This window comes from Panulirus ornatus, chromosome 11 (assembly GCF_036320965.1).
Source record: "Panulirus ornatus isolate Po-2019 chromosome 11, ASM3632096v1, whole genome shotgun sequence".
NCBI lineage: Eukaryota > Metazoa > Arthropoda > Malacostraca > Decapoda > Palinuridae > Panulirus > Panulirus ornatus.
In genome coordinates this window covers 54406315-54428985 of record NC_092234.1, presented here as the reverse complement: position 1 = coordinate 54428985, position 22671 = coordinate 54406315, and the positions used below count along the sequence as shown (strand labels likewise).

At 41.0% G+C, this 22671-nt stretch overlaps 1 protein-coding gene across 11 annotated transcripts in view; it reads left to right on the top strand.

The window, feature by feature from the left end:
- LOC139751551 (mechanosensory protein 2-like) overlaps positions 1-22671 on the top strand; it is a 1369287-nt gene that overhangs the window by 1211705 nt on the left and 134911 nt on the right. For all 11 annotated transcript variants that reach the window (XM_071667090.1, XM_071667093.1, XM_071667089.1 and 8 more), the window contains one exon: positions 4325-4480. In XM_071667090.1, coding sequence (XP_071523191.1) covers positions 4325-4480 — 156 coding nt within the window. The remainder of the gene's footprint in view (positions 1-4324; positions 4481-22671) is intronic.

The window sequence follows — 22671 nt, the reverse complement described above, 5'->3', positions numbered from 1 at the left end:
CTCTCTCTCTCTCTCTCTCTCTCTCTCTCTCTCATTCCAGACAATTACCAAAACACAAGGCCCATCGCCATGGACTTTTGTATGAAATTTCAAAGATTCAATGTATACGTCCAGTATGTCCTCCCCAGAGCTTTTGTGAGGAGAGTCCATATTGGTCGATAGCATAGCGCTAGACTTGCTATAAACCGCTGTGCTATAGGTGCACCTGTATGTGTATATAGGTGCACCTATATGAACTGCAGGAACCCATAAATGGAGTATTATTATTGTTCTTATTATTATTATTATTATTATTATTATTATTATTATTATTATTATTATGATTGTTATTATTATTATTATTATTTTTATTATCATTAGAAGTAGAAGTAGTAGTAGTAATAGTAATAGTAGTCGAAGTAGTGTTAATACTACTATTAACACTTAGACCACTTTGAATCTCAACGTATTTGATCAAAGCGGTGTTGTCTTCAAGGATTCTTTTCACTTAATTCAGTAAAGTCCACAAATGATTTAACTGACAGATACAATCTGGCAGAACTACTGACCACTGAACTCATCCCGTCCATTATGCTCCGCCCTTCCATTTCGCTCTGGTATTAACTTTGAGACGTTGTTCAAGCGGATGGTCTGTGTCTGGTTGATCAAGCGGATGGTCTGTGTCTGGTTGATCAAGCGGATGGTCTGTGTCTGGTTGATCAAGCGGATGGTCTGTGTCTGGTTGATCAAGCGAATGGTCTGTGTCTGGTTGATCAAGCGGATGGTCTGTGTCTGGTTGATCAAGCGAATGGTCTGTTTCTGGTTGAGCAAGCGGATGGTCTGTGTCTGGTTGATCAAGCGGATGGTCTGTGTCTGGTTGATCAAGCGGATGGTCTGTGTCTGGTTGATGTCTTCGCTGATTCGAATCCCATTAGGGCGTTCCGTCTGTCCCTGGATGGAGTGGGCGAGATTGCAGTCAGTCTCTATACATTGATTTATATGCTAGTCATCAATTTATATAGGGAATATATAATATATATATATATATATATATATATATATATATATATATATATATATATATATATATATATATATATATATCACTTGAATGACATAATTTCTCATATAGTTATAAAGCATTTCGTATTCATATATTTCATTAATTGAATTTAAATAAATCCAGAATTAATTTGGAAGGGAATGACTGTATTAATTTGGATGTCATCTGCTGGATTTTTACCGTTAGATCAGGTATCAGGGAAGTTTAATTTCCCGGGTTTTTTTTTTTTATTATTAGTTTTATCCAGTAAACCAAAAAATTTAAAGCTAAAATGAATTTTTGTACACGTTCAGAACACGTCTCTTACTGGATTGAAAACGTCGCATTCCCGTTGTAAACTCCTCTCTCTCTCTCTCTCTCTCTCTCTCTCTCTCTCTCTCTCTCTCTCTCTCTCTCTCTCTCTCCCTCTCTCTCTCCCTGGCCCTGAGGGACCTGGACAAGGCTATTTAGCCAGGGTTCCGGAGACGTCCGGTTATGTTAATTAGCTGGCCTGATATAACAGGATTTACGACCTTCTTTTGTTGGCCAGATGGCGGGGCTTGGTCCTCTCTTGCCCCCAACAGATGTGTTAAGGCTCCCTCCTTTCCCCTTCACACACACACACACACACACATACACACACACACACACACACACACACACACACACACACACACACACACACACACACACACACACACACTCACTCGCTCACACACACTCACTCACACGCTCACACACACACTCACTCACACGCTCACACACACACACACACACACACACACACACACAGACACACACACACACACACACACACACACACACACACACACACACACACACACACATCACACACACACCAAGGGAATAAGACGGTAGATGTGTACACTATACATATGAAGACAATGAACTGAAGTTTGTAAAGTTGTATTAACGTAGCCTCACGAGTGTACAACTCCCTCTCCGTGCACAGTACAATGAGGTAATTATATACCAAGTGTGTTACGTAATTGTGAATGTGTTGGGAGGGTAACACAGGGAAGTTTGCGAAGTTGTGCGATAGAGAAAGCTCAGAAGATGGGTTGAGGAGGCCCCACGAGTGTAGAACTTCCTCCCCCACGTACAGTACAAATAAGTAATTATAAGTAAGTGATTACACAGATGGTCCGGGGTAATTAGGGTGATTAAGGTAGACGATATGTAGCGGTTCGTAGGGTGATTTAAGAGACAAACGACATGCAGTGAACCGTTGGGTGATTCAACAATAGGGTGATTAAGATAACGTTATAGTGGGCAATAGTGTTGTTAAGATAACAACCAATATGCAATGGGCAGTAGTGTTGTTAAGATAGCAGACGAGGTTATTGATAACTGTCATAATTATTGTAAGCGAAGAACAGCCTACACTGCAGAGGGCGGTTGAGGTCAAAGGGCATGGTGTCACTGGAAGATTCTCGACCTCTGGAGAAAGTAAGTGGCTTAGTGCCCTTTAACTGGGAATGACTTTCCTTGTTGTCTCTGTGTATGTGGAAGATGAAACACGAAATCTTGATAATAACTTCAATATATTGTATATATATATTTTATATGGTGTCAAGATATGAGTGGAAAAGGAAGAAAAATAAAGTTTGATGAGAAAGATAAAGATACTTTTTCTTTACGTTTAACGATGATATAGATACTTTTTCTTTAGGTTTGATGATAGATACTTTTTCTTTAGGTTTAACGATGATAAAGATACTTTTTTTTTAGGTTTGATGATAGATACTTTTTCTTTAGGTTTAACGATGATATAGATACTTTTTCTTTAGGTTTGATGATAGATACTTTTTCTTTAGGTTTGACGATGGTAAAGATAAAGATACTTTTTCTTTAGGTTTGATGATAAATACTTTTTCTTTAGGTTTGACGATGGTAAAGATAAAGATACTTTTTCTTTAGGTTTAACGATGATAAAAATAAAGATACTTTTTCTATAGCTTTAACGATGATAAAGATACTTTCTCTAGGTTTAACGATGATAACGATGCTTTTTCTTTAGGTTTGATGATGACAAAGATAAAGATACTTTTTCTTTAGGTTTAACGATGATAAAGATACTTTTTCTTTAGGTTTAACGATGATAAAGATACTTTTTCTTTAGGTTTAACGATGATAAAGATAATTTTTCTTTGCGTTTGATGATGATAAAGATAAAGATACTTTATCTTTACGTTTGACGATGATAAAGTTATAGTTTTATCAGGGTCGTGCTTTCTTTGAGATAAATTTCTTAAGATAGATTATAGAAAGAAATAAGAAGATAGCAAAGCTCTCTCATTCTGTCAGATATCTTAAGTTGTTAAAATTTGCGACTTTAAAAAGAAAACGTTTCGAAAAATTTGAAAACCTTTTTTCGATTTATTTCCTCGTCTGGTAATAGGTAATCTCAAAGTCTTTCTCTGGAGTATTTATTTGTATAGACTGTTTATGTACAATAGTTTGTGATGAGACTTGAATATACGGGAATAATGCATTATATATATATATATATATATATATATATATATATATATATATATATATATATATATATATATATATATATATATGTGTGTGTGTGTGTGTGTGTCTGTGTGTGTATATATATGTGTACATTAAGATGTATAGGTATGTATATTTGCGTGTGTGGACGTGTATGTATATACATGTGTATGGGGGGGGGGGCCATTTCTTTCGTCTGTTTCCTTGCGCTACCTCACAAACGCGGGAGACAGCGACAAAGCAAAATGATAATAAAAATATATATATAACCACATTTATAGAATGTGTATGAATGGGCATAAACAGCTTTATTATGTAGTTCTACATATGTATTATTTAAAAACTGGTCGCATTATGGATAATAAGCTAATATTAAGAAATCTAAGTATAGATTTTTTGCCTCAGAATTAAACAATTTACTATTTATCACACAGTTTAAATATTCTCCCATTTATTGGCTGGTTAAGGAGCTAAACAAATAAGTATGCTTGCCACTGGTAAACGAACTAAGCTCATTAGTCAGTATTTCATTAGCTGATGAACGAGGCACGAGCTATTAGCAAATTTGACACGCAATCAAATCTGTTAGTCATTAACATGGCAGAGTGCGTAATTTGATGGATGTATGTGACGTGCAGTGCTGTTTTATGTATATAAATGTAGCATAATTACGTAGTTATAACAATTGATAGTAATAAGGATATACCATATTTATTACCTTATTAACGACCCAATCACTTCCTTCCCCTCCCTCCCTCCTCTCCGTTTTCTTTTAAACAGGTGGTTCAGGAGTACGAGAGGGCGGTTATCTTCCGCCTCGGTCGTCTCCTCAAAGGGGGCGCAAAAGGCCCCGGTATATTCTTCGTGGTCCCCTGCATCGACTCCTACAGAAAAGTTGACCTCCGTACCGTCTCTTTTGACGTCCCGCCACAAGAGGTAAGGAAGACTATAGACGCTGCCACCCAGCCACCCACACTCCCACCCACCCACCCACCCTCCGTCTCGATGCCTGGCTGGCTTTTCAAAAGGTCGGGGCGGACCGATAGATTGGATGGGGAGGTAGAGAATGTAATAGATAATAGGGTGGTTATAGGTGTAATTGGGAGATAATAATTGGGGAGAATGTAATAGATAATAGGGTGGTTATAGGCGTAGTTGGGAGATAATAATGGGGAGAATGTAATAGGTAATAGGGTGGTTATAGGCGTAATTGGGAGATGATAATTGGGGAGAATGTGATAGTAAATTGGGTGGTTATAGGCGTAATTGGGAGATGATAATTGGGGAGAATGTGATAAGTAATAAGTTGGTTATAGGCGTAATTGGGAGATGATAGTTGGGGAGAATGTAATAGGTGATGGGGTGGTAATAGGCGTCATTGGGAGATTATAGGTAAGAGAATGTAATAGGTAATTGGGTGATGATAGGCGTAATTAAGAGATGATGATAGATGTAATTGGTAGGATTCTATGATAAGTATAATTTGTTGGGATTAACAGTTGGTGTAATTGGTAGGGATTAATAGAATTGTGATTGGTAAGAATTGAAAATAGGTGAAATTAGTAGGAATATGAGGAAAAAATAGGTGTTAGCGGCAATAGTGTTAATAGGAATTTATGGATAACAGGTTGTACTCTCAAACGTAGATAATGCATTGAATGAGCAGGTATTCAAATGGGTACTAGTGGCTTGAGTAATAATAGGTGGAATAGGCTAGAAATAGATGGCGAAGTAAGGAGGAAAGTGTTAACAATTGTGTTGCAGATATTGACGAAAGTAATGCATATTGTTATAGGAGGACAGTAGAGAAAGTAGGCAAAGAGATTGGTTGGAATGATTACTGTAATAGCAGTGGTAAAGACACCAGTAGGACTGTTGATTAGTTAATTATTAGAAATGATTGACAAAAAGTCGTTCACAGTTTGTTAGTAAATAGGCGGAAGTGATTAATAGTATTCAGTAAGATATCATATATATATATATATATATATATATATATATATATATATATATATATATATTGGTGGGGATTGTAGTTAATTTAGGAGTAAAAGGCAAAAATTAGCCGTATTTGATTTAGAATTTCATATATATATATATATATATATATATATATATATATATATATATATATATATATATATATATATATATATATATGGCTTTGGCAGAGAAGAAGAACAAGATTGGTAAGATTTTTACATTCTCATACCATTGTTAGGAGATAGCTTACAGGCATTTCTAACAAGATTTTGATTTTTGAATATCATTTTTTTTTTCATTTTTACACAGTGATTTATTATTAGAATCAATTTTCCATCAAGTGCAAATACAGACAATGTAATTTCTGATGTTTTCAAGAAACGAATAAAAGTTAACTTTTGGATGATATTTGGAATTTTTTGTTTTTAAATTTCTTCTTAGGAAAATAGTGGAAAAGGATAGATATATAATTATCAGTTTTTTTGGTTTTTTTTTTGCATAGAAAGGTGGATGGTCTGGGAGCTAAGGACCATTAGCATTACTTCCACCATCAATTCATGTGTCTGAATTTAAATTAAGCAAGAAATTAAAATAAAAAAATTGGCCCAGCTGAATTAAGAGAATGGGGAGTGTGATTTGGATTACATTGCAAAGGGATTATGTGAGAGCAGATTCTATTGAATTATATTAGGCATGGTGATATATGACTTAGCTAGTTTTAAAATCTATGGTGTAATTTAGCCTCCAGAATTTGATATAGCCATGATTAATGTTAAACTTTCTCTTTATTAATCATTGCATTACTCTCAATAAATCAGATGTATAATTAATCCTAACAGTTGAACAGACAATGCCTGTGATCCTTAAAATTCCTCGTGTATTAAGTAAAATCAAGTAATTCTGAAATGTTTCTTTAATTCTTACTTTTATATATATACATATAGATGTTTTTAATATTTACATTTGATCTCTCCTGCAGATTTATATATATATATGGATAAATTTATTGATATATTGATTTATATATGGATAAATTTATTGATTTTTTTGATTTTTTTTCTTCGTTTTTTCGTAAATAAGCTGTTTAGTCTTATTACGACAATATTCTGGCATTCTTGAAATAACCCCATAACACCATTTCTGTAATGTCGAAAATAATTCTCATTTTACCTAATTTTAATGTATTTTGCACTGAATGACCAGTTTTTTCTCTCCCCCCCGTTTTCTTTTCTATATATTTTCATTTTTCCCCCTTTTCTATAAACAAGGACATAGTGTCTCCGATCTTCTAAATAAAGCAGTCAGACTGTGCTTAAAATATGTCTTGATTTGTTTCTTGTCGGCTCTAAATCAAGTCAGTTACAGAGTCAGATCTCTCTCACTCTCTTTTTATCTATATTATATATATATATATATATATATATATATATATATATATATATATATATATATATATATATTTCCCCCGTTCTTAAAGAGCACCAATATAAACTGTCATTTAACTTAGTTTTAATTTCAGATCTGAAGTTTACTACCCACCCAGGCCCCTGACACCTGCATATAACCTCCCTTTAAGCCTTATGTGTACTATTGTATGTACTACTACTACTTACTACTACTACTACTACTACTACTAACCTACTACTACTACCACTACTACTACCTTTTATTTCTTCTACTACTACCTCTGCTGCTATTCCTGTACATGTAGTATATATATCTATCTGTCTATATATATATATATATATATATATATATATATATATATATATATATATATATATATATGAACAATTCTTGACACATTTCAAAACATGTAACAGGTTGGGGGAAGTGCCAGTGTTTCAGTGTTCACGCTTTTTTTCTCAATTTTCTTTCTGTCTGGCCTAGACTTAATTGGCACGGAATTGCATATATATATATATATATATATATATATATATATATATATATATATATATATCCCGTGGGCCGAGTTGTCTTTGTATGTCATATATATATATATATATATATATATATATATATATATATATATATATATATATATATATATTGTAAGTGTTGATTTTTTATTGTTATTTTCATTGTCTTCATTTCCTGATCTTTCTGTTGGATTTTGCAGTAGAGAATATACCAGCATTTAATTATTTTCTCCTCCCTCTCTCATTAAATGCTTCTTGTAAGTTAAAAGAGCCCCGCAAGTCTATATTTCCAAAGTAGTGTTGTATTATACTGTGCCTATATTGATGGCCATATTATTATTGTTGTTGGTAGGGATTTGTTTTTATTTTCATTTCTTGAAAACACCTTCGCGGGCTGATAATAATGATGATGATGATGTACAAGTTAGTGTGGATGTGACGACAGATGGACACCCCCGAGACAGAAGATCTAACCCGTCAATGGACGGAATTGACTGTAAATGAGATCAGTAGGAGAGACTGAGGACTGAGGAGGAGTTCGATAGACGGGTTGCAACACTAAGGCCAGACTTGGTGGAGGGGGAATGACGGAGACTTGATGTTCCAGATGTTAGAGGTGATGTCAGATGACGCCCCCTCACAGCCTTCGTGTGTGTGTGTGTGTGTGTGTGTGTGTGTGACGACGTCTGAGCAAAGGCCAGAGAGAGAGTGTGAGAGAGGAAGACCCTTACCTTGTAAAGGAGTCAACCCTCCCCCTCCCTTCTTTAAAGTGAAATTGACTTGTATGAAGTTTGGGCGTGGGACGAAAGAGAGAGAGAGAGTCTCCATATTCTCTCTTTCTCTCTCTCTCTCTTTGGTATGGAGGTGACCTTTTTGGCTTCAACTCGTCAGTAAGGACGCACAAAGGTCACCGTGACTTAAGAGGTGGTTAAGGAGGGTCATGTTGGGATTTCGTGGACGTTATATGCCAAAGATTGTGTGAGAGATATGGTGGATGTGAGTGTGGCAACACCGCTTATAGTGTGACGTCAGTGGTTAGAGAATATATCTTATGTCACTTTCACCAGTGGTAGACTGACGGACTTTCGCACATCTCATACTCGCAAGATGTTATACATTTTTCATCTCACTTCACTGTTTTTAAAAACATTCGCATTCACACGTTTCAGGTAAACTGTAGATTTATAAACGTATACAGTACACAGACATATGCCCATTTAAGTACCGTGTATGTAGACATGTACATATGCAGAAGGTATACATACACATACTCAGGTATACGTAGACATACGTTCATTTAGACATGCATGTTTATTGTAAGGAATTAGAAAACGTGATGGAATTTCCAGCGTCAAGCAGAATTATGTCATTAGAGTTCATAAAGTGAGACAAGAATTCGTAGTGTGAGCATTTATATTTCACACCCCGATTGTCGACTTGTATAGTGACAGACATGGTATCGGCAAAACATGCCCCTGTCAAGGCCATCTGGAATGAAGAGGGGAAAAAAAAAGTGAGAGAAAAAAAAGTATGAATAGATTAATTAAGTCTCCGCTGGTGTTTGTCGACTTGATTCTTCTTCAAGGTTAAGTGGAAGAGTTCCACTGAATTTCACAACTTCTGTGCTCGGGGAAAAGTTACCGTAACGGTCAAGCCTCGTAAGGTCAATCTCCCCATTGAAACTGTGGGAAGCAGCAACCACACGCGTGCCACGGGTCCGATCCTTGGTAACTGGGATCACCTGCAAACACCTGACGAGAGCAGAGGGTGGACAGAGAGTGTATGGTTGCAGAGAAGTGATGTCTGGGGGATGAAGGCTCACGATTCAACAGGGAGTTGGAAGATGAGCCACCCCAGGTATGTGAGCAGTACTTCGTGTGAGGACGGACCAAGTCCAGGTAAATGTGGAATAACTGCTCACAAGGGAAAAGGATTCTGTCACCCATACAGCACCCATATCCTTTGGAAATCAGACTTTGTGATGATGATGTTATGGCGCGTATAGAACAGAGAGGAGGATACGGTCATGGTGGAAATGTTAATGTTATCACAGGGATGAGTTGTTGTGTTTTAACATTTTACTGAACACTCGAGTGATAGAATGGCAAATGTAGCGAGAAAATTGCATCTTAGCACTTTTGAATTGAACCAGGTTCTTGGATCCCCTCTCTGAGTTGGTGCCCATGTCTGAATTAAGGAGGGAGAAATGTTCTGTGCGAGAAAGGGATCGGTTATATTTGAATGACGAAGGAAAGGAAAGGAAGTTCAAGTGTGTGGAGTGGAATCAGCAGTCCAAGTGTGAATAGGGTCAGCGGATAAGATCATTCGTAGAAATGAGAGAAGAGAGAGAGTACACGATAGAACTTAACCCTGCGGAACACCACTGTTGATTGGATTGGAAGAAGAAGAAGACGGACCATCAACAGCTACTAAAGTGAAGTGGACAGAGAAGACGTTATGCATTAGGGAAGAGAGTAAAGTAGAAAATGTAAAAAAGAAAAGAGACTTCAGAAAGCGTAAGATTTATTTCGCATTTTGCCAGATACTTTGGACATGTCGGGAACCAAGACAAAAGTCTCGCTAAAGATCTCTGAGAGAGAGAGAGACGAGTACCAGAGGTGAATCATACAGGAGAGAAGGTCCGCTAGTGGACCTCGCGCTAGCGGAAGACATATTTGGTGATCAACGAGGAAGGGAATTGGATTCTAAAGCATGTGAGAAAGTGAGGGAAGGAGAGGCTGCAACACTCTAAAGACAGAGGAAGTGAGAGCAGCGGGTTGATGGCTAGTTGGGCTGTGAGTGAGGCTGGGTCACTTCTCCTTGGGCTGTGAATACACGAAGGCGCGATTCCTAGAGTAGGGAGAAGTCCGAGTTTCAGACGGAAGGCGACATAGACGAGCAAGGATCGGAGCTGGCACGGGGGGGGGCACACTCACTAGGACTCGGGAGTGGGTATGCCATGTGGAGGTGGGAAAGTCCCTCAGGAAGACCCTTGCGAGAGGGAGGTAAAGGAGGTGTGAGAGGTTTAGTCGAAGGAGGTTGGGAATGTGGGTAGCAAGACATCCCAGCATCTCTTCTCTTGGGAGACTCTCTCTCTCTCTCTCTCTCTCTCTCTCTCTCTCTCTCTCTCTCTCTCTCTCTCTCTCTCTCTCTCGAGGGGGATCATCCCATTCTCGTTTCTTCAGCTTAGCGTAAGCTTTATTGTCCTGGCTCTGATATCATGCCCCTGGCCCTAGCCTATACTACATCTTTTATGTTAAAAGCTAAATATAAATGGCCGTGTAGTTGATTTACTTAACAGAACAGCTAGGCGGCTTTGGAAAGGCAAGACCCAGAGTGTAACTATAATTTCCTTAAGAAGGGGATGGAAATATTGACGTGGTCGATTCCTCTCCCTGGTCGCGTTTCAGTACGTCAACTCACATTCGTACGAGTCTCTCCCTCTGGGTCTGACTCCCTCATTTTGTGCTTGTCTCTCTCTCTGTGTCCCTTTATGTTTCTTGAGTTACTTTATTTCTCGTGTACCCTTTCTTTACACATGATGCATCTCTCTCTCTCTCTCTCTCTCTCTCTCTCTCTCTCTCTCTCTCTCTCTCTCTCTCTCTCTCTCTCTCTCCTGAAAATGAAGATCTTGTTATCTCTCGTAACTGAAAGCTAGATTCTAGATTACATCAGTGATGATGTCAACTTATTCTGTATCAATAGTAATAGCATTTTTTTTTTCTGATGTTCATGTCTACGTTGCTGAAGACCACAAGTTGTAAATAGAAAACTGTCGTATATTGTACACAGTCAAGACCATTCACATCATCGCCCTGTGAAAATCAGGCGAAAAAGACTCCATTTTGGAGCCGAGTTATATCGCTCTGATGGTCTTAAAAACTTTGTAACTTCATAACCCCGTCAAACAAAAACAAAAAAAAAAAGGAAAAAGATAGACTAGTTCAAATCACGGTCACTCTAGTTTGGCACATTAATGTCCCCACCTCGCTTGGGGTCCATCTGGCTGACCCCTAACACCATTTAAAGTTATTGTGCCCATGGCAACGTTGGGGGAAGGGGAGAGAGAGAGAGTGTTGCCGCTTGGCGGGCGTAAAGATATCGTACTCTTGGGGTAAAGTTGTTGTCCTAAAGAAAAGTGAATTTTTCCGACCTTTTATATATAAAGTTATAGAAGTAAGGCTGTCGTGTGTGGTAAATCTGAGAGTAACAGGAGAATATGTATTTATACCTCCGTGACAAAGGAATCGTACACGGGAAGTAAAAATTGTTGTATGCGAGGTAGAAAGAATATTTGATTACTATACCCCGAAAATGAAAGTTATCGTACACTAGGGAGTAAATGCTATCGTATGCGACGTTGATGTGAATGAACGGTCGTCGTACGCCAGAAGTAAAGTTGTCGGACTACAAGCACGAGTCTGAAAGAAAATTTAATCATCCTACCCGAGGGATATGGTCATCGTACACGAGGTAGTAAAGTTATCGGACTACAAGGTTGAATCATGGCGCTCACGTTCATAAATCGTTCTAAATAAAAATACATAAAAGAAGAGTCGAATTAGGTGGGAAAAAAAAAAAGATGGCTATAGTCAGTCGCCATCGCTGTGAATATGAGCACTTTCGCCAAGTCTTGGCGGAGGAGTTTTGCTGGTTTTATGGTCTGGCTATTGACTTTGATCCTTCTTGCTATGCCGATCACCTCACCGCACGTCGCTTCTCCATGAGTGTCTTGCCAGGAATCTGGCTCAACTGCCGCCTACCTTCTTGGCACTCAGGGTAAAGATGCCATGAACACAGTTGTATATTTCTTTTTCCTTTTTTTTTTTTTACTAACTGCCATGGGTGAAGGCCATCCCTCCTGGCTCGTCTCTTTGGCATTCCTGGGAAGGGAAAATATTTTGCGAGTTAGTTTGACTGTGGAATGTGACAGCAAACATAACTAACGCTGGGGAGGTCCCTGAAAGAGGTTAGAAAAGGAAAAGATATATGATTTTTAAGGTGATTTTAGTTTGTGTGTGTGTGTGTGTGTGTCTGATCCGTCTCTTGGAATGGCGTGGAAGAGTGAGGATGATGGATAGATAGATAGATAGATAGATAGCTGCGTCTCCTCGTTGTATGTCAACTGACTGGTATATTTCTCTCTTGTGTCTCCCCTGATGATGTGATTACTACACGAAAGTGCACTTGGGAATTTATCGTGTTTCATTTCCCCGTGGACTCATAGTAATATATGTATATATATATATATATATATATATATATATATATATATATATATATATATATATAGAGAGAGAGAGAGAGAGAGAGAGAGAGAGAGAGAGAATGCTATATTAAGTGGAACTGATTAAATTGGAATTAGGGTCTGTCTTAACATCCTGTATTGGATGACCTTCCTCCCATCATCACCCCTCCCATCTTGCCCTGCCACCCACCCAGCAGCTAGGCCGCCCGCCCCACCATTGTGTCCACACCACACCAGGAGTATATTGGTGGAGAGACAATAACTGGTGTCTCGCGGCCACCCCTCCACCTGTCACAGAGGAATCTCTCCCCACCATCAACCACTCAGCTCCCTCGGCCCTCACGCACCCTTTGTTATCTCCCATTCCCTCCCTCTCCCCATGCTGCCGACCCCCCCCCCCCCATAACTCACACACATCACTCCTTTTATAACGCCTTCACCGCCTCCGCCCCCCCCCCATTAACCCCCCTTTCTTCATGTCTTGTTAGGTTCCCCCCCCTTAACTACCCAACCTCCACTCCACATTCCATAGTCTTCCCGACGTTAACTACCCCTCTCCTCTCCTCCCCGTCCCGTAGTTTCCCCTTAACTACCCACCCATCATCTTACCTTAGAGTTCATGTAGTTCCCGTAACTCCTTATGTTCCAAAATCTCTCCTCCTCCTCCCCCTCCTCCTCCACCTCCTCCTCCTCCTCCTCCTCCTCCTCCTCCTCCTTCTCCTCCTCCTTCTCCTCCTCCTTCTCCTCCTCCTTCTCCTCCTCCTCCAGTGTAACTCCCGCATGCCCCTCTCACCGCTTCCTCTTCCCCTCCCACACACACACACACACACACACACACACATACGCATATCCTCCTCTCACGTCAGGGTTCTGTTCCTCTCCGTTCCGTCGTTCCTCCCGGTTCCGATGTTCCTCTCCGTTCCGTTGTTCCTCTCCGTTCCGTTGTTCCTTTCCGTTCCGTTGTTCCTCTCCGTTCCGTTGTTCCTCTCCGTTCCGTTGTTCCTCTCTTCCTTCTCTCGTCATTTACATCGTTCGTCAGTAGGACCGAGTGGCTATTTCTGCCTTCCCTTCGATGCCTCGCATCGTCCATTGGGCCGCTTCCACGAGCGTGACTTCTCCTCTCTCTCTCTCTCTCTCTCTCTCTCTCTCTCTCTCTCTCTCTCTCTCTCTCTCTCTCTCTCTCCCCCCGTTAGTATCTCTTCCTAAATCACCCCTAGGGGGGCAGACGTATCTATTTCTATCCCTTCACGAGTATCTGTTTACTGTCTCTGCATTGCCACGCCCCCGAGTGTGTGTATGTGGGGGGGTGGGGTGTGCCCTTGGGAAGGCCAGACCTTAACCACGGGGGGATGTCAGGGGAGGCTAAGGTCCATATCCCACCCCCAGGGGACTCCAGAGAGAGAGAGAGAGAGGGGGGGCCAAATACCCCCCCTTCCCCTTCCTCCCTTCCCCATAGGATTTCTGGGGAAGCTAGACGCATCCCCCAGAGGTTGCCAGATCCCATTTACTCCCCCAGGGGAGTGTCAGTTCAAACTTTTGTTATTTACCTCCTGCTAAAACTTTTTTTCTTTTTTTTTTACGTCCCTCCTGTTAAGGTTCTGTTTGCTTACCTCCTGTTGCAGTTCTGTTGTTTGCTTCTTGTTGAAGCCCTTTTGTTGTTGACTTCCTGTTGAGACTTGTGTATCTCCTGTTGGAGCTCTTTTTGACCGCTTCCTGTTGAGGCTCTGTGGGTTACCTCCTGTTGTATCCCATTCTTTACCATCTGTTGAAAAAGTGTTTTTTTACTTCTGTTGAAGGTCTTTTGTTTACCTTTAGTTAAAGCTGATGTTTGTAATGCTTACTTGTTAGCGGTCTTTGGTTTACCTCCTATCAAGGGTTCTATTGTTTACCTTCTGTTAGAGCTTTTTTGTTTGCATCTTGTCGAATATCTGTTGTTTGATTCCTTTGGAAGTTCTTTGCTTTACCTCCCGTTAACGCTCTGTTATCGCAGTGAATCATCCTTTGCCGTTAATCGTTCTATTAATCGTTCTGTTAATCGTTCTATTAATCGTTCTATTAATCGTTCTGTTAATCATTCTGTTAATCGTTATATTAATCGTTCTATTAATCGTTCATTAATCGTTCTGTTAATCGTTCTATTAATCGTTCTGTTAATCGTTCTATTAATCGTTCTGTTAATCGTTCTGTTAATCGTTCTATTAATCGTTCTGTTAATCGTTCTATTAATCGTTCTGTTAATCGTTCTATTAATCGTTCTGTTAATCGTTCTGTTAATCGTTCTATTAATCGTTCTGTTAATCGTTCTATTAATCGTTCTGTTAATCGCTCTATTAATCGTTCCATTTATCATCCTGCTTTTCGTTTTCTATATATCTGATTTTATGTCCGTCTCATCTTTTCTGTCATTCACGGATGCTGCCCAAAATATGCATGTCTCTGTCTGGTTGAATCTTCCTCTGCTTGTGTGGCATCCATTGCTGTCGAATTTACGAGAAGAAAATGAATGAATCATAAGATTTGTGATAGTGTCTCTGTTATAGAACATTGTTTACCAAGCCCGGACATCGGTTCCTACATCTTTCCTGTATTTTGTCATATATCGTCTCCTGTATCTTACATCTTTCCTGTATTTTATCATATATCGTCTCCTATATCTGACATCTTTCGTATATTTTATCATATATCGTCTCCTATTTCTCACATCTTTCCTATATTTTATCATATATCGTCTCCTATATCTTACATCTCTCGTATATTTTATCATATATCGTTTCGTATACCGCCAGTAATATCGTATTGTATATATATCGCTTCCTCATCCACCAAGGAAAAGAAGAAAAAAAAAATTGCTCCCGTAAATCGTTCCGTTTACTCCCCGTTGATTGCAGTGTTTACTTAGCGTGTGAGTGTTGGGGAGTTGCCGTAATTGGTCCCAGGGGGGAGCGGGCCCTGGGCTGAATCTCTCTCTCTCTCTCTCTCTCTCTCTCTCTCTCTCTCTCTCTCTCTCTCTCTCTCTCTCTCTCTCTCTCTCTCTCTCTCTCTCTCTCATTAAATAGATTACAGCCGCGAGACTTTTTTTAAAGAATGTCGATGACGTCTAATAATAACAAACTTGTAAAGTGAATTTGGACATTTTTTTTTCCTTAGCTGTTTTCATGGACATTTTTTTTTATTATTTTCCTTAGCTGTTTTCATGGACATTTTTTTTTTTTTATTATTTTCCTCAGCTGTTTTCATAGAAAGAAGGGAAACTTGTTGGCTGTAATTAAGTACCTTTTGTTAACGCTCACCAAGGCGCCGCCGACTCCAACGCTTTCGACAAATACAGAGAACTAGACTCTTGTTTACGTGAATACAATATTAACATTTGTGAAGGGAATGAAATGCTCTTCAGTAGAGCTAAAAGTGTGGAAACCCATTATAATGGCTTAAATATGTGCCTCAGCTGAATTTTCAAATCGAATTATTTTTTAGGGCAATTTTTTTTACGAACGCTTGGATGGCGGTATCTGGCAACTGTACCAGAAGCCATCTGGCGGCCAGTAAAATAACTTTGACGAGGTTATAAAGTGAACGAATTTTAAAGTCTTTTTTACTTGTAACCCGTAAAACTTAAGAAAGATAATCACATTGGCGTCGGAAGAAGAAATCTTCAATCAAACTTCGTCACCATAAGGTGACAAACGTCAATTTTTACCACTGTAGAAAGGGGAAAAAAAATAATATCAGTTGTTTTAGCCATTATAATGCTCACGATTGTTTGCATAACAAACAATCGATATTATTTTTTTTATTATGCAAACAATCGTGAGCATTATAATGGCTAAGTTTAATCAGAATTTTAATGAGATTAATTATCAATTATTAGAAATAGTAATTTGTAAGTGATTATACAGATATAGATAGATAGGTGTTACCGAACTCCGCCTGGTCGGGGTTGCACCTCACGTGACAGATCACCCCGGACGAGGCTGTATTATTAGAAGTACGGTGTCATCATAGAATTTCTTACTCTAAAGGAGTCCAGAGTTCCCTGCTGCTGGAAGTAGCGCAGCTTTAGGCGACGGAAGCCATTAGAAAGAGTTTCGGGGTAACACTGCGCCTTTTACTTAGAACGATATCTTATATATATATTTTTTTTTTTCTTTCTTTCAAACTATTCGCCATTTCCCGCGTTAGCAAGGTAGCGGTAAGAACAGAGGACTGGGCCTCTGAGGGAATATCCTCACCTGGCCCCCTTCTCTGTTCCTTCTTTTGGAAAATCAAAAAAAAAATGAGAGGGGAGGATTTCCATCCCCCCGCTCCCTCCCCTTTTAGCCGCCTTCTACGACACGCAGGGAATACGTGGGAAGTATTCTTAATCCCCTATCCCCAGGGATATATATATATATATATATATATATATATATATATATATATATATATATATATATATATATATATAAACAGTTTACACTCTGGGAAAGATATTGCTTTTCCCGGAAGATTCAGCAGACTAGAAGATAGAGAAAAAAAAAAAAGAAGATAGATTAATTTACTGCATGTGATTGCTCTGCCAGATAGTTTTACGACGGTTGATATGAAGTCATTAACATAACATGAAATAACCGAAGCGTTTGGGGAGGGAGGGAAGAGGGAGACTGAGCTGTGGGGGCCTGAACCAACCCACACCTCCCTTCCCCCCCCCCCCCCCTGAAAAATGTGGCAGATATCATTCTTTAATTGGACCCGGAAATAGCCGACATAATTCTTGTCTCTCTCTCTCTCTCTCTCTCTCTCTCTCTCTCTCTCTCTCTCTCTCTCTCTCTCTCTCTCTCTCCTGATAGATCACGTCATCGTGCGCTTTTAAGATTATAAATTACACGGGATGGAAGTTTATGTCCTTTATTTACGTCCCCATCGGAAGGTAGTAAGAAGTTAAAGCTACATCATTGTCGGGAATAAATTTTCATGTATGCAAATGAGGCCGTTGTTCGTTTGTTCCTGACGCCGCCTCGCTCAGGCGAAGTAAGAAAAAAAAAAAGAAAACTTTGTATAGGAAAAGAAAATCTTCCTTTTACATTGCACGAAACGAAAACGACCACAAGACCTTGGTTGGGTAGGGTCCTTTCGATGCTGTTTGTGGTAGCAGAAGCGAAGGGGAGGAAACGTCGAGAGTGGGGCAGTAGAGATAAGTAGTAGATATGATTTAAGAAGAAGAACGAGGGTCTTAAATCCTCTTAACAACGGACAGGAAAAAACATTAAGAAAAAAAAAAAGAGATATGAGTTATGGACTTTGAAGCGAGAGATTTGGTTCACTCGGGTGTATGTACGTAAGGCTTTGTATGGATGCTGTATATGGAAGGCTTTGTATGGATTCTGTGTATGGTTTGGAATATTTTGTGGACGTTGTATACCCTCTTGTCAAGGAGGTAGACCGGTCGAAGATTCAGTAGACCGATGGAAACCAAAGAATACTCTGTGTTTACCAGGGTATTTGTAAAGGTGGCAGCTGTGTGTGTGTGTGTGTGTGTGTGTGTGTGTGGTTGCTGTACGCCACAGGGACTATTATTGTGAGCCACAGAGCGGGCAAAGTCATCGGGTCCTGGAGAGTGAGGTTGTGTGGTGGTGGTGGTGGTGGTGTGGGGTGGATTGTGGTGGTGGTTGATGGCCTGTGGTGATGGGTCGTGTATGATGCCTCACTCATCCACCTACCGCCACCACCACGGACCATCCCACTCACTACTACACCCAAGACCATCCCACTCTCCCGCCGCCACCAGGGACCATCCCACTCACTACTACAACCAAGACCATCCCACTCTCCCGCCGCCACCACGGACCATCCCACTCACTACTACACCCAAGACCATCCCACTCTCCCGCCGCCACCACGGACCATCCCACTCACTACTACAACCAAGACCATCCCACTCACTACGACCATGGCCATCCCACTCACTACCACCACGACCAGGCCCATGTATACAGTGAGAGCCAGTATGGTCTCAGAGTAACGCTTTACCTCATGATGATAGTGCTCAAGATTTCTCGATGGATGGTTATATAACTTGACCTTTGATGGCCTCAATGACCCCCCACCCCCCGGTAGCTGATGGGCCGCAGAGAGAGAGAGAGAGAGAGAGAGAGAGAGAGAGAGAGAGAGAGAGAGACCCATCCCCTCCCCGCAAATCATCAGCCACCACGACTGGTTACCAAACCACTACCACACGGGTCGTCAACCAGGCCACCTGGCCGGTCGAGGTCTGGGCTGGAGCGAGCCTGAACCCCAGATGAAAACTTTGCCAAGTGGTTTAAGTCTCGAGATCCGTCTGGGGAAGACTTTACGACCCGCGACACAGGTCGAGGCAACAGCTTGAGGTGTTTACAACTCCCAGGGAGTGGAGGACGACCTTATGGTGTGTGTGTGTGTGTCGTCGGCTGGAGATCCGTGGTTTTGCGATAGCGATGGACGTGCTGGTCATATGACCGGGTAGCGCTGGCTGTCTGTGGACTTCGGAATGTGCTGAAGATGGTTTGTGGTGTACACAGATGAAGCAGGTTGCCCCGGGTGTTTGTCTTAATATATATATATGTACAGAGAAGCTGATATGGTCTCTCTTGGCACGGAGGAGTTACGTACTGGACAGATACTGGAAGAGAAATACAGCCACGGACGAAAGGAATGGAACGTGTTCATAGTCCCGTTTTGCGCTTCGAAGCCAGTTCGAAGCTGTACCGACCCTTCTGCCTCCGACGGCCGTGACCAGAGGGCTCTGCTCTTGCCAGTTGCGTCCCAGGACTAACACCGTTAATGAGGCCTGACATAGTTATGGGTGATTTACCTCAAGAGGGCCGAGCTGTGCGCAAAACAAACTTGGGAAGTGAGCCAGTTATACGTCCATGTTGTGAACCTGACATCGAATGAGTAATATTAATTAAGGTTGACGAGATCGTCCCGCTACGGTGTAGTGAACGTTACTTTGTACAATGGGTTTACTCTGACACAGAACATGTCATTAATATAATTCAGGAGACAGAATGGTTCCTTACACGAATGGCTGCTGCAGCGAGCCACCCATGTGTCTGTTGTGCCATTAGAAAAAAAAATATTCGAACCAATGTTTTGGATTTCGTGTGGAAGGTAGAAGCAAAGGAGTTGGGAGAGGTGGTGAGGTCTGGCGGGAGCAACTATACCGGTGACGGATGGGGGTGGGTGGAGTTATGACCATTGGTATAGATAGGTGGGTGGAGCAATGATCAATGACGTACGAGAGGGGCGGAGCAGTGATTAGTGACGTTCGAAAGAGGTGGAACTATTATTAGCTGTTAATGTGATGGAGAGTGGGAGGTGCGGTGACCTATAAAAGGGGAGGAGCATTGATCAGTGACCTATAAGAGGGGAGGAGCAACGACCAGCGACATATGAGAGGGGAAGAACATGACTAGTTATGTATGAGAGGAAAGAAGCTGTTATTAGTTAATAAAGGGGATGGTGGGGGGAGGGAGCTCTAACCATGACGTAAGAGTGGGAGGAGCAGTGATCAGTGACAATTTAGGGGAGGAGCTACTCAACCATGTTACGAGTGGGAGGAGCTGTAACGCGTGACAAGGGAGGAGCTTGTGATCTGCCTTGTGAGAGATAGGATCACGGAAGGGATGAGGTGTGACCAGTTACGTAAAGGAGTGACAGTGGGAGGAGGCCTGGCCACTAACACAGGAGAAGGAAGGGAATGTGATCGGTCCTGGAACAGTGTGAGGAGGAGCTGTGGCTACTGTTCAAGGGAAGTGGGAGGAGCTACATCCAGTGACGTCACTGGATAGAAAACACTGAGACCAGCGATAAAAACAGTGGAACAGAGATCCTGTGACACAGGGGTTGATGGAGCTATCAGCCGTGTCATAAGAGAGTGGGAAGAGCTATGATCAGTGATGTAAGAGTGGGAGGAGCTCTGACCTGGAACTTAAGTAGGTGGGAGGAGCTATGGCTATTGACGGAATAGTAAGAAAAACAAATGACAGGATGAGTAAGTGAGAGCTGTGGTCAGTAACGTAAGGTTGGAAGGCGCTATGATTAGTTACATATGAATGTGGGAGGAACCTTGCAATCTGATATAAGAGTGGGAGGAGCTATTACATGAAGGAGTGGGAGGAGCTATTATCAGTCACATGAGAGTGGGAGGAGCTATTACCAATTACATGAAGTGGGAGGAGCTGTGGCCAGTGGTATAAGAGAATGGGAGGAGCTATAACCAATGACGTAAGAAGATAATTAGACCCGTGGCCTGTGACGTTAGGGATTACGAGGGGCTATAACTAGTGACGTAAGAAGATTATAAGAACGGTGGCCAGTGACGTCAGGGAGTGGGAGGGGCTATAACCAGTGACGTAAGAAGATTTTAAGAGCCGTGGCCAGTGACATCAGGGAGTAGGAGGAGCTATAATCAGTGACGTACAGAAGGGGAAGAAGCTGTGATCATCGACGTAAAAGAACGTAAGAAACAAAAGAAACGGACTCTGTGTTCACGTACATGACGTCCTCATCTTACTAGAAATGCGACACGTCGTAAGGATTACAATTCCTATGAGTCGCTGAATAGTGTTGCCTCCATGAATATGAAAACTCTCGAGAAAATATATTTTAATCAGAAAAGTATATTTTAATATTTGACTCGACGGAAGTATTTTGTCACTGACAAAATACTTCCTGGTCTGGTGAAAGACTTAAAGTATCATTCCTCCTGTGTATCTTTCATGGAATTTCGTCTCGTGTATCTTTCACGGAATTTCGTCTTAAGAGTTAAACGTGAGCAAGACAGAGACGGCATTAGAATAAAACGCTGAGGTTTTAGATACGAGGACAGAGCGATAACTCCCTCCCTTTCCAAAGGTTGTAAACAATTCTGGCCAATGTATTCCAATGTCTAGTTATGTAAATGAGGGTTTGGGGGAGGAGGGAAGGGGGGGGGGGGGTGTCGGTGAAGTTGCTGTGAAGTTCGATATTTTTCTTTCTTTTTTTTTTCTTCTGAGGATAAAGTGCCTCCCGTTCGATCAATGACGTCAGAGTATGAGGTGTGACGTCAGTGGGCGCTGGGAGACTTGACGACCCATGAATTCCAACGCGTAGAAAACGCGCGTTGTCGTCGCCTCCGCCACAGCCGTTTATATCACCGTTGTATATGAAGAAAAAAGAAAAAAACTCCCATCGGCTCTAGCGACATTTGCTACGCGGCCATCAAGGGCATCTCCAGCAACGTAGCGCTAAACATCCAACATGGCGTAGTCTATATATACATAGACTTGATATCAAGACGGCACCAAATTTAATCCAGACGATCCACTAACGATGGAATCGGCGCCTCGTGCGTCTGGCTGGCGTGGGTGGGATGAGGGAGGTCGTGGTGGCGGGGCAGTTGGATAGATGATCGTACCGGGAGTGGTATAGGTTTGACTCCTGAATGGGAAATTCGACTTGTGAAGCCAGCCATTCAGAATGAATTGAGTGTGAAAATGCGGTGGTCACATTAACTTCTTTTTTTTATTTGGAGGTGATCATCCTCTCGCCCAGCCCAGCATATATATATATATATATATAAATGTCAGCGGGCGGACGTGGTAGCGACGTTATTATTGTCATTTATCCTTTATCAAACAACAGGGAAATGTGATTATTATCTTCGGTGTTAGAATCTGTACCCTGTTATCCAGACGAGTGGCTCTGTAAGAATCAGTCCTGCCATTGCTCCTTAATACCAGAAGGTGACATTTTCTTGAACATGTCGGCAGGAAATTGAAAAATCACAGATGAGAAATTGTAACGGGAGTGAGCCAAGCGTTTGGTGGGAATAAGCCTGTCGTAGCTGCATCGTAGGAAAAAAAAAAAAAGAAAAACAGTTAAGGGAAGAAAAGTCATTAGATATTCAAGATGAAATTGTCAATTTGTGACAACGTAATGTTGGATGAAGAGGCGTTATACATATACATATCCTCACC